The sequence below is a fragment of the Dipodomys spectabilis genome, unplaced genomic scaffold (assembly GCF_019054845.1).
Source record: "Dipodomys spectabilis isolate Male_0828 unplaced genomic scaffold, ASM1905484v1 ptg000366l, whole genome shotgun sequence".
NCBI classification, from domain to species: Eukaryota; Metazoa; Chordata; class Mammalia; order Rodentia; family Heteromyidae; genus Dipodomys; species Dipodomys spectabilis.
Window position 1 is genome coordinate 1,599,593 of NW_024871043.1, and position 12,911 is coordinate 1,612,503.

At 49.0% G+C, this 12,911-nt stretch overlaps 1 protein-coding gene across 2 annotated transcripts; it reads right to left on the reverse strand.

Annotated features, from left to right (window-relative positions):
- Positions 1-8,889: 8,889 nt before the first annotated feature.
- Positions 8,890-11,565, reverse strand: CUNH16orf54 (chromosome unknown C16orf54 homolog). Of its 2 annotated transcripts, none has more exons than XM_042666732.1 (2): positions 11,397-11,565; positions 8,890-10,256 (listed from the first exon to the last, which is right to left on the reverse strand). In XM_042666732.1, the coding sequence occupies exon 2, from the start codon at positions 10,254-10,256 to the stop codon at positions 9,597-9,599; it is 660 nt and encodes a 219-aa protein (XP_042522666.1). In that variant the 5' UTR covers positions 11,397-11,565; the 3' UTR covers positions 8,890-9,596. The 2 variants fall into 2 exon arrangements, with proteins under 2 accessions (XP_042522666.1, XP_042522665.1); XM_042666731.1 differs by lacking the exon at positions 11,397-11,565 and adding an exon at positions 11,095-11,178.
- Between the last annotated feature and the right edge of the window lie 1,346 nt (positions 11,566-12,911).

Genomic DNA, 12,911 nt, shown 5'->3' on the forward strand with positions numbered 1-12,911 from the left:
CTTGCCTTGCATGCCAGAGGCCCTGGGTTCAATTCCTCAGGACCACATAAGCAAAATGAAAAAAAGCTGGAAGTGGCGCTGTGGCTCAAGTGGTAGAGCGCTAGCCTTGAGCTGAAGAGCTGAGGGACAGCGCCCAGACCCAGAGTTCAGGCTCCATGACCGGACTCAAAAAAAAAAAAAAAAAAAGCTAAAAAGCTCAGGGACAGTACTCAGGCCCTGAATTCAAGCCCTAGGACCAGCACAGAAAAACAGAACAAAACAAAACAAAGATCTCCCAGGCTGAATCTTAAGTTCACCTTTAAGTTTACCCTTGAACCCAGAAACCACTCAGCACTTACAGGAAACTCCAGATGTGAGAGCTGGGGAGGAGATCCCATTATAGAAGGAAGGAAATGGCTCTTGGGTGAGCACAGGCAACATACTCCTTCCTTGCAAGGAGCTGGGCTTCCAGGCAGAGGGCATTGCACGGGCAAAGGCCCAGAGGTAGGAAATAGCTTGTATAGGGGGGGTGTAGTATTGGAAGCTGGACTTGCGAAAGCAAGTCAGCTTGGAGATAGACTGGCTCCAGACCACAAAATGGGCAGAGGATTTGGATTCTGTCCCAAGAACAATCAGATTCAAGCTGGAAAATGAGATAAGCATATTTGCAGTTGAATCCAGTCCACAGCAGGAAGATGCATTTAAGGGGGGGGGGAGGGGGAAGGGCAGAGAGGCTACAGAGGGCCAGGAGCAGGGCTGCCCAAGACGGCTTGGATGTAGGTCAGACCAAGTGGGGCTGGGGAGAATGAGATGCAGGCAGAGGATAGACATCTCTAGGCTCAGCGGGCAGAAGGAGCTGGTGAGTTAGAGGCGGGAGGAAGGATTGGGTGTGGCCAGACAGGCATCACCATTGTGAACTGGTGGATGAAAAGAAAATGGTGGCGATTGAGTATCTGGTTCAGCATGTGTAGACCTCCTTTCTTTAGAAATGCTCATAGGGAAGGGGGGTGAGGAGTAGTGTCTCTATTTTACCCCTAAATAAACTGGTAGGCTGGGGTATGGCTTAAGTGGTAGAGTGCCTGCTTAGCAAGCTCAAGGCTCTGAGTTCAAACCCCAGGTAATCAGCAAAACAAACAAACAAAACACCCAAATCGGAAATGGGGCTGTGGCTCAAAGGGCAGAGTGCCAACTTTGAGCATAAAAGCCAAGCAAGAGCACAAAGTCCTAAGGGCAAGCCCCAATACGGATACACACACACATACACTCACACACACACACATTTTAAAAATAGACAAAAAAAGGTTGGGGGTGTGGCTCAAGGAGTAGATCTTACTAGCAAGCTAGAGCTCCCAGTCACCCATAGCACACATCAATAAAGTGAGGCAGAATTGTGTGTGTGTGTGTGTCCTGGGGCTTGTACTCAGAGCCAGGGTACTGACCCAGAGCTTTTTTGCTCAAGGCTAGTGCTCTATCACTTGACTTACAGCTCCACTTCAAGGTTTTTGGAAGTTCATTAGAGATAAGAGTCCCACAGATTTTCCTGCCCAGGCTGGCTTTGAACCAAGATCCTTAGACCTCAGCCTTCTGTGTAGCTAGGATTATAGGCATGAGCCACCAGGGCCTGACTTTCAGGGCAGAATTTGAAACCTGTATTCTGAAATCTGTCATTCACTTCTTGAAGGATTGTGTATTGAACACCTGGCATGGAAGGCAATATCCAGATGCTGAATATAAAACAATGATTAAGTAGAAAAAGTTATTTTCATTCTACCCTGGGGTTGGGGTAGAAGCAGGGAAGAGCAGGCAAGAAAGAAAGAAAGAAAGAGGGCTGGGAAGATGGCTCAGTGGTAGAGCGCTTGCCTTGCATGCCTGAGGCCCTGGGTTCGATTCCTCAGCACCACATAAGCAAAAAGAAAAAAGCTGGAAGTGGCGCTGTGGCTCAAGTGGTAGAGTGCTAGCCTTGAGCTGAAGAGCTGAGGGACAGTGCCCAGGCCCAGAGTTCAGGCCCCATGACTGGACCCCTCCCCAAAAAAAACACACAAAAAAAGAAAGAGAGAGCGAGAGGAAGGAAGGAAGGAAGGAAGGAAGGAAGGAAGGAAGGAAGGAAGGAAGGAAGGAAGGAAGGAAGGGAAAAAGAAAAGGAGAAAAAAAAAGAAAAAGGACCATTAACTCATAGTGACCACCAGGGGGAGCTGCAGCCACACCTGCCTTCCTTTGATTTCTGGCTCCTCATTCCAGACAATAGCCTAGGTGGGCCTGGGTATTTCAACATCTGCTCAGGAAGAAAGCTGCAGAGGAATTTGAAAGCTGAGATGAATTGCTTCTTTCATTTCCCCTGATGAATCCCATCATCAGATCTTCATCCAATTGCCCCAGGTAACTGGCTTCAAAGCCCTCAAGCCAAGTTGGGCCAGCAGCTGATATTTATTCAACAGCCCCTCCCCCATAACTCCACCCGTATTCTCCAGCTTACTCTCACTCTACCTACCCACTTAGCGTCTACCCTTCATCCTTCTCGTCTATCCTGCCTGCCTGGCTTCCAACCTGTCTATCCATCTACCCTCCTGCCCCTATCCTTTCCACCATACTAAAAACCCCTCAGCAGAGACCTGAAGTATTGCAAGATCAAGGAAGGCAAGAGGTCAAAACAGGTTGACAGATCAATAAATCTGCCTCAGTGTTCTCAGAGAGAAGCATTAAATAAAATCCACCAGGCTGGGTACCAGTGGCTTAAGCTTGTAGTCCTAGTTACTCAGGAGTCTGAGATCTGAGGATTGCAGTTCAAACCCAGCCCTTGCCAGAAAGTTTTGTGAGATTATTTTTGGGGGGTGAGTTTTTGTTGTTGTTGGTCGTGGGACTTGAACTCTGGGCCTGGGTGCTGTCCCTCAACTCTTCAGCTCAAGGCAAGTGCTCTATCACTGGAGCCACAGCGCCACTTCCGGTTTTCTGGTGGTTTATTGGAGATAAGAGTCTCACAGACTTTCCTGCCAAGGCTGGCTTTAAACTGTGATCCTCAGATCTCGGCCTCTTGAGTAGCTAGGGTTACAGGCGTGAGCCACCGGCGCCTGGCTTGTGAGATTCTTGAATCTCCAATTAGCCACCAAAAACTCAGACGTGGAGCTGTGGCTCAAGTGGTAGAGCACTTGCCTTGAGCATAAAAGCTCAGGGACAGCACCTAGGCCCTGAGTTCAAGCCTCAGGACCAGCACAAAACAAAACAAACAAAAAAATCTCAGAAAACCCAACTCTCTTTCCCTTCCTTCCTTCCTTCCTTCCTTCCTTCCTTCCTTCCTTTCTTTCTTTCTTTCTTTCTTTCTTTTCTTTCTTTCTTATGGGTGTCGGTTGTGGGGCCTGAACTCTGGGCCTGGGCACTGTCCCTCAGCTCTTCAGCTCAAGGCTAGCACTCTACCACTTGAGCCACAGCACCACTTCCAGCTTTTTCTGCTTATGTGGTGCTGAGGAATCAAACCCAGGACCTCATGCATGCAAAGCAAGCACTCTACCACTGAGCGAACTTCTCAGCGCCAAGTGGCTTTGAGCCACAGTGCCACTTCTGGTTTTCTGGTGGTTAATTGGAGATAAGAGTCTCATGGACTTTCCTGCCCGGGTTGGCTTTGAACCGCAATCCTCAGATCTCAGCCTTTGGAGTAGCTAGGGTGACAGGCATGAGCCACTGGTGCCCAGCTCTATTTTTAGATTTAAAGAAGATTCACCTGTGGTGTTGTGTTGTGAACACACACATTACTTATCAATGGCCCTCTAAGACAATAGAGTGGGTAAATTTCCATAAATGTTTCAGCACCTCTGCATTTGCTTCTAATGACTTCCTGAGTGGAGTGATAAGTCATTCTGCCAGTTTCTCAGCAACACTTAAGCACTGCTTTTGGCGGCCCTAAGCCACGGAGCACGGTGAGACCAAATGGTACGGACTGAAGGAAACCTGCCCACAATGCTGTGAATGAATGAATCTACACCAATCACTGTGAACATCAATTTTATTCTGAGGAAAGTGGGATTTCGTGTGTGTGTGTGTGTGTGTGTGTGTGTGTGTGTGTGTGTGTGTGCGCGCATGCGTGCGCATATCACCACACATATCTAGTTTGGTGGGAAGGGTAGCTTCCTTCCTGTTTTGCAGTTCTTTGGCTCAAAGCCTCAGGAGCTCTACCAGCAACACTAGTAAAGAACTATTCCAGGCACGTTGTACATGTCTACAGTCCCGCCACTGAGAAGACAGAGGAGGGAGCATCTAGTGGGTACTAGATAGGGTTATCCAAAGAAAGAAAGAAAGGAGGAAGGGAGGGAGGAAAGGAGGGAAGAAAGGAGGAAAGACTATAAGGAAGAAAGGAGCCACATGCCGGTGGCTCATGCCTGTCATCCAGCTACTCAGGAAGCTGAGACTGAGGATCACAGTTGGAAGCCAGCTTGGTAGGAAAGTCTGTGAGACTCATCTCCAATTAGGCACCAAATAAGCAAGAAATGGAGTTGTGTGTGGCTCAAGTGGTAGAACACTAGCCTTGAGCACAAAAATTCAGGAACAGTGCTTAGGCCCTGAGTTCAAGCCCCAGGACTGACATAGGGGAAAAATAAAGAGAGAAAGAAGGGAGGGAGAAGGGAGAGATTGAGGAAGGAAAGAAGGAAGGAGGAAAGAGGAGGAAGAAAAGAAGGAAGGAAGGAAAGAAAAAGGGGAAGAACTCATGCCTACAATTCTATTATTCAAGAGGCTCAGATCTGAGGATAATTCTTTTTTGTTTGTTTGTTTTTGGGTCCAGTCGTGGGGCCTGAACTCTGGGCCTGGGCGCTGTCCCTCAGCTCTTCAGCTCAAGGCTAGCACTCTACCACTTGAGCCACAGCACCACTTCCGGCTTTTTTCTTTTTGCTTATGTGGTGCTGAGGAATCGAACTCAGGGCCTCAGGCATGCAAGGCAAGCATTCTACCACTGAGCCACCTTCCCAGCCCCCTGAGGATAATTCTTCAAAGCTAGCCAGGGGGAGACAAGCCTGCAATGCTCTTATTTCAAAGCCAGCAAAAACCAGAAGTAGTGGTATGGATCAAGTGGTAGAGCACCCACCATAAATGAATGAGTGCTCAAGGTTGTGATTTTGGTAAAAAGCAGTTTCGGTGGGCTTCTGGAAGTTTATAGACTCTAGATGGTCAGCTCTCCCTAGAAGATGAGCTGTAAAGGAAATGAGTGATGCTAGATGTGAAGGATAAAGAAATAATATGGGAGGGGCTGGAAAGGTGGCTCAGTGGTAGAGCACTTCCCTTGCATGCTCAAGGTCCTGGGTTCGATTCCTCAGCACCACATAAGAAAAAAGCCAGAGCCGGGCGCTGGTGGCTCACGCCTGTAATCCTAGCTACTCAGGAGGCTGAGATCTGAGGATCGCCGTTCAAAGCCAGCCCAGGCAGGAGAGACCGTGAGACTCCTATCTCCAATAAACCACCAGAAAACCGGAAGTGGCGCTGTAGCTCAAGTGGTAGAGCGCTCGCCTTGAGCTGAAGAGCTGAGGGACAGCGCCCAGACCCAGAGTTCAAGCCCCACGACCGACAAAAAAAAAAAAAAAGCCAGAAGTGGCGCTGTGGCTCAAGTGGTAGAGCACTAGCCTTGAGCTGAAGAGCTGAGGGACAGCGCCCAGGCCCAGAGTTCAGGCCCCACGACCGGACACACACACACAAAAAAAAAAAGAATAAAAGAATATGGGTTCTGAGTTGTGGTTCAAGTAGTATTACATCTGCTTAGTAAGCATGAGGCCCTGCGTTCAAACCCCAATACTGCAAAAGAAATCATTTTTGTTGTTGATTTTAAGGGGGGGATATTTGTTTTTGAGGTGGGGTCTCACCCTGTTGCCCGGGCTGCTTTATTGAACTCTTCGGTCTCCTACTTCGGTCTCTGAAATAGCCGAGACTGAAGGCGTACACCGCCATACCCAGCACGTGATAGGAGAGATTTGAAATGTGCTTATAGGAAGAAATAGTTTATTTTGTGGGATGTATATAGGGAGTGAAATAACTTGTCAAACACATGCTTCCTATAAACCAGGTAGATATGCCACATAAAATTAAGCAAACATCCTTTAAGATACACACAGTCAAATTGCAAAAAAAAAAAAAAAAAAAAAGCAAGTTCCTGAAAGCACACAAGAAGAGGAAATGGAAAACCGACTGAGCTGTTGTTTGGTTCTTGGTTATAAAGAGGCGTTGGATTTTTGCACCCACCCAGAGATGGGAAATGAGGCATAAAGACTTTATTCATCTCCCCCTGAGAACTGATGATAACAAGACATGACCTCCTTCAGAATTTATATCCAAAAGTTGGCCTCCATTTGAATTTGCAGTTCAAATTATGCCATCTCAATGGAATGGAAAACCCAAATAAAATTAATCATGTGGTTTAAGGTTGATAATAGTTCTGAAATACCCTTGGGAGAAGCAGCCTCAGACTCTCTTAGAAAGACACGTGTTAACTTAGTACATTTCCACTACTGTAAGGAAATGCCGGAGACAATTAACTGATAAAGAGAAAAGGGTTAGTTGTGGTTTTGTTTGTTGTTATTTTGTTTTGTTGATATGGGAACTCAGGGCCTCAACTTCTCCCTTCACTTTTCTGATTAAGGGCAAGACTCTACCACTTGAGCCACACCTCCCCTTCCAGCTTTTTGCTGGCTAATTGGTGATGAGTCTCAAGATTTTTTTTTTCTTCTCCAGGCTGGCTTTGAACTAGGATCCTCAGATCTAAGCCTCCTGAGTGTACACTTATTCACCCCTATTTTGGATTGACAGCTTTCGCCCTGGGTCCTTCACCAGCTAGGCCTGTTTATTCCCATGGGGCCCTGGCTGCATCAGCAATGGAGTCCAGATGCTAGCCCTGAGCTCACGCTGCTTCTAGTGGATAATTGCAACCTGCCAGCTATAAAATGTATTGTCTCTGCTCTGGGATGTTTCCCCTGGCTACATGACAACTCTTTGCTACGAGCTACATATAGAATGCATTGTCTCTGCCATAGTTTTCCCTGGCTGTGAGCCAGCTACAGAATGTCCTGCCCTGGCTGTCTGAAATCTCCAGTGTCCAGCTGGGCCTACAAAGATTTCCGGCCCCACACCCTGACTTCTGACACTATTGCTACCTCTAAGACTGTGAGAGCAGTTGGCTCCTCTCTGTCCCACGAGAGATACCCTGACAATCTCTTGCTGACATTAAATGCTTCTTCTACATAACTGTGTGTCCAAGTGGTTTTCTGGGTTGGTGCTGATGCTGAGTAGCTTTCCATGTGAGCCATCAGCACTTAACCTCTTTCATCTTTTAAATCAATTATTGCCATGAAGCCCAGATTGACCTGGGACTCTCAACCCTCTTGCCTCTGCCTCCCCAGTGCTAAAATTAGAAGTGTGTATTGTACCCAGTTTATCCTTTTTGTTTTTGTTGTTTTTTGGTCAATCATGGGGCTTGCACTCAGGGCCTGAGTGCTGTCACTGAGCTTTTTCATTCAAGGCTAGCACTCTACCACTTTGAGCCACAGCACCACTTCCCATTTTCTAGTGGTTAATTGGAGGTGGCTTTGAACAGTGATCCGCAGACCTCAGCCTCCTGAGTACCTAGGATTATAGGCATGAGCCTGGCTTCAGCCTTTTTTAATAAACAAACAACAACAAAAAACACCCAGTGTCTATGGTGAATACTTCCAGCAGGCAGTGTTTACTAAGAACATAATAAACTTTGTCTACGTTGTATTTGTCTTTATTATTTCATTTGTATATTTGCTCCTGTCTACATCATATTTATTTCCATATTACACCTTTTATTTATGGAAAGTGATACCGATTTTCCATTCATAGAAGTAAAGCAGAGATTCCCTTCAAAATAAATTTATTAAGCAAATAGCCAACCTAAAGAAATATATAGTGTAAATAACAATATAGGTGGTAAACAAATGTGGCAAATTGCCTTATATTTATGACTAAAGTTTAGGAAATCAGAAACCCACAGAATGGAAACCCCAGTGCAGATATTTGTGCTGCATTTCTATAGGGTAGATCATTACAAGCAAAACCTGCTTCAATTGAGCACTGCTAGCTACATTTATAACCTTAGCTACTCAAGAGATTGAGAACTGGCTCTTCTCTCCATTAGCCAGCAAAAAAGCAACAAGTGGAGTTGTGGTTCAACTGGTAAAGTATTAACCTTGATCAGAAAAAGCCAAGGTAGAGTGTGATCAGAAAAAACAAAACTGAGCCAAACTCCAGTGGCTCACGCCTGTAATCCTAACTACTTGAGAAGCTGAGGTTTGAGGATTGTAGTTCAAAGCCAGACTAGGCAGGAAAGTTTATCAGACTCTTATCTCCAAGAACCACCCAAAAGCTGGAAGTAGAGCTGTTGCTCGTGTTAGAACACTGGCCTTAAGTGAAAGAGCTAAGGGACGGTGAAGAGTGGACAGTACCTGGGTCCTAAGTTCAAGCCCCAGGACTGGCACAAGATAAAAAAAAGAAAGCCAACTTTCCTGTCTGGTCAAATGCCCCATCTAGAAGCTTCCCTTCCCTGGAACTAAGGTCTTTTCCATACTGAATCAATCTCTGGCCTAAGCTTTCCTCACCGTGAATGGTAAGATCTAGAAGGCAGAAGTGTGTGCTCCTTTAAGCAGATAGATGGAAGAGCCTGCTGGTCTTTGATTCCAGATGAAAACCAGAGGCAAAAAAAAGGCCCAGCCAGCTGCACTCAGCAAGTCCTTGCGGCCATTTGGGTCAAAGCCAAGGTTCATTTGTAAAGACTCCTTAGCACCTGGGTGCTGGTGGCTCATGCCTGTAATTCTAGCTACTCAGGAGGCTGAGAGATCGGAGGATGGAGGTACAAAGCCAGCCCAAGCAGACAAAGCTGAGCAATTCTTACCTCTAATTAACTAGCAGAAGGCCAGAAGTGGAGGTGTGGCTGACGTAACAGAGCACCAGCCTTGAGCAAACTAGCCAAACAAGAGCATGAGGCCCAAAGTTTAAGCCCTGGTACGCGCTTGTGCGTGCACGCATGCGCAGAGAGGCACAGAGGCTCCTCGGCCTACTCTTGCCCTCTGTGTGTATTTTCCTGGAGAACCAACCTCTCAGTGGCCCTGGTGAGTGGCAGGATGAACAGCTAGGGAGAGACAAGAACTGCAGCTCTGGAAAGCTGGATTCCTGCCATCTCCTGCCAACACTGCTGACACCTGTCCCCACCACATAATCTGGGCAACATCCCAGGGATGCTTTCACTGTGATAAGGGCAACTTAGCTACCTGTGGATGGAAGGTGGAAGATGGTGGATTAGAGGTGCTTTCCTGCCGGTCTGGATACATTTTCTCACTTGGGCATTCCGCTGTGATTTCTGGCATGGAGTCTGCTTTGTCTCTGGCCCTGTGAGCCGCAGCCTGGGTAACTGAACTGAGGCTCTCTGCTGGGCAGTTTCTTGGAGTCCAGGCTGATGCACACTCAAGCTTGCTCACCGTGCAAGACCAGCAGAATGGCAATCCAGGCCTAAGAGGCCTGGCAGGTGCATCAAACCTCCAGATCCGCTTGAAGGCTGCAGCCTAGAAGTTTCTGTGCAGTGAAGCCCTCTCTAGAAAGAAATCTCTGGGCAGCCAGTCCTGGAGACCCTGGGTTCAGAACCCCACGCTGGTCCGGCCTTCCCGCTTCCAGAACTGCGAGATCTGCTCCAGTGTGACCCGAGGCTGGAGACTCCAATCAGGCTCGGGGCTGCCGGGCCTTTGCCTCCAGGCCTGGGGGGGCTCGTATGTCCCACTGGCCTCTGGTCTCAATTCAGGCCCGATCCAGCTCACCAGGCCCGTGGTGGGGAGGGTCTCCTCCCAGAGCTGGGGTTCCCCGAAGGTGCCTCTGCAGACTGGCCCTCCCAAGTTGCCTGGAGCAGGGTGTGGGGCTGAAGGGGGAGGGGGGGCCGTAGCTCGGGCCTCCACGGAGGCCCTGGGGGCAGGAGGCTCCAGACTCCTGTCCATCAGCAGGGGCACCGCAGAGCCGTACCAGTCCTCCGAGCGCTCTCGGGCGGTGCTCGTGGGTTCGATCCACAGCTCTCCTCCAGGGCGCCACACCAGGGTGGGCGCGCGCTGGTGGGGATCGGGGCGCAGCGAGCGGCGGAACAGACGTTCGGCCAGCACAGCCGTGGTCACGATGAAGAAGGCGGCCAGGGAGGCCAGGGCCAGCATGATGGGGATGCAGGGCCCGCAGGGGAGCGGGGGCCACAAGGCTGCCTTGGACATGGGGAGATCTTCCGTGTACCCCAAGGGCTGCTCTGGAGTCAAAGGCATCTGGGAGACACAAGAAGGGGAGGGGAGGGGAGAGGAAGCAGCTAAGGCACACATACATTGTGTTTGGGGGGTGGGTGGGAGGGAGCCCCCCCACCCCAAGTGTTCAGCAAGCATGAGCACCAAGCCAGTGGCTCACCCCTGTCATCCTAGCTACTGAGGAGGCTGAGATCTGAGGATCATGGTTTGAAACCAGCCCAGACAGGAAAGTCGTTGAGACTCTTATCTCCGATTAACCACAAAAAAAGCCGGGAATGGAGCTGTGGTTCCAGTGGTAGAGCGCCAGGCTTGGGTGAAAATGGGAGCGCACCCAGGCCTAGCATTGAAGCCCCATTGCTGGCATGCATACACCCTCAAAAACAAGCAAAAAAGAAAGCACAAGAGAGTCGGGGTGCAAGGGATTGAGACACAGGGGCCAAATGGATCCAAGACGAGGGAAAGTGTAGCCAGAGGCCAGGCAGAACGTGCCGGGGCCTGGAGCTGGGCCCCTCCGAAGGCCTCTCCGGCCACCCCACCCCGGGTGCTTGCCACAAAAAGCTCCGCGGCTGCCCCCTCGATCTTAGCTTAAGGAGGAAGTGGGAAAGAGAAGAGAAGAAATGTCTCCTTCCAGTCCCTTCCTGTATGTGTACCCCTTCTTCTGATACCCCTGCCGGCCTTCTACTGGGCCTTCTCCCCTTCACCTCTTCTTGATTTCTAGAATTCACTGCAGCTCTGCCAGATCTCAGGGGCCACCGCGGCATGGTCCCAGCCTCTGGTCCCTGTCTCAGTCTCCTGTCCCTCCAGCCTTCCTCCAGCCTCGGAAGCCCTCTCATGGGTGGGGTCTCTGTACCCCTCACCTCACCTTGGATCAGTCCCTGGCTCTCCCTTCAGAGTGGCTCTTCTCAGTGCATGCTGCCAGGCAGCGGGGTGGCTGGCTGAGGGCTAGTCTCAAATGAGGGCCGGAAGGGTGGCTACCACCTGTTGCTAGGCAACGGCACCCCAGCGCCTCCTGCCCTCAGTAGAGCGTTTCCAAGGCAATCTGGGGGTGGGATGTGGTCACTGTGGTGAGGAACCATTTCCTGGGTAAGGTGGGGCCCCAATGAGCAGTGGCTCTGTTGAACTCAGTCTCACCACACAGTGAGCCCCGGACCCCAGAGCACTCACCTCGAAAGAATGCAGAGACGCTGGCCTGTTCACTCTTACTGTCCAATCCTGGGAGGTTGCCCCATGGCTGTCCTGTTCTATCCAGACCACTCGATCTCTGCAAACATGTCCCACCTATCTGAAAAATAACCTCAAGCAGTAAAGATCGGTTAGGCATCAGTCATCCTAATTATTCAGGAGGCTGAGACCTGGAGGATCACAGTTTGAGGCCAGCCCAGACAGAAAAGTCCAAGGGATTCCATCTCCAATTGACCGGTGAAATGCTGGACTGGAGGTGTGGCTCAAGTGGTAGAGCACCAACCATGAGCAAGAAATCCAAGTGAGAGTGTTCTGAGTTAAAGCCCCAGTAACTGAACAAACAGGAAAGAAAGAAAGAAAACTAAAACCATACTACCCAGAAATTCTGTTTCTGTACATACACATTAAAGAACTGAAAGCAGTGATTGAAAACAGTTTTTTGTACATTATGTTCTCAGCTGCTCTGGTCATAACAGCTCATGACAGTAGAAACAGCCCAAATGTCCCCTGCAATGTGAATTGATTAAAAAAATAAATGTAGTTTTCTCAAGCAACGGAGTATTCATTTTTGAAAAGAAAGGGGTTGGAGGCGTGGCTCAGTTGGTAGTGCACTAGCCAATGAGCCAAAGTGTCAGGTACCAAGATCAAGTCCCCATCTTGGATCTAAAACAAAGAAAAGAAAATGAGGCGGGCGCTGGTGGCTCACGCCTGTAATCCTAGCTACTCAGGAGGCTGAGATCTGAGGATCGCGGTTCAAAGCCAGCCTGGGCAGGAGAGACCGTGAGACTCCTTTCTCCAATAAACCACCAGAAAACCAGAAGTGGCGCTGTAGCTCAAGTGGTAGAGCGCTCGCCTTGAGCTGAAGAGCTGAGGGACAGCGCCCAGGCCCAGAGTTCAAGCCCCACGACTGACAAAAAAAAAAAAAAGAAAGAAAAGAGGTGAATGTGCGGGATATGGGAACAGAAGTCTATAATCCCCAAAAATCAGGAGGCTGAGACAGGAAGATCTTGAGTTCAAGGGCAACCTGGGCTGCATCTTACGATCTTGTCTCAAAAAAAAACAAAGACTGGGGCTGTTACTCAGTGACAGAGTGCTTATCTAGCATATGAAAGTCTATAGGTTGGATCCCCAGCACTGCAAAAAAAATTAAAAAGCAATTCAAATACGTGCTACAATATACATGAATTTCCAAAATATTCTGGTAAGTAAAATAAGCCATTCACAAAAGGACAAGTGCTTCGGGCTGATCCTTACTGGAGGTGTTTACAGAGTTGTTAGGTTCATATAGAGACAGCGAAATGGGCATTGCCAGGGGCTGGGGTGCAGGTTTAATGAGTATAGTATTCTGTCTGAGAAAATGAAAATGTTCTGGAAGCCAGGCATTGGTGTAATCCTCAAACCTGTAATCCTAGTTACTCAGGAAGCTGAGATCTGTAATCCTAGTTACTCGGGAAGCTGAGATCTGAAGCTCAAGGTTCAAAGCCAGCCTGCACAGGA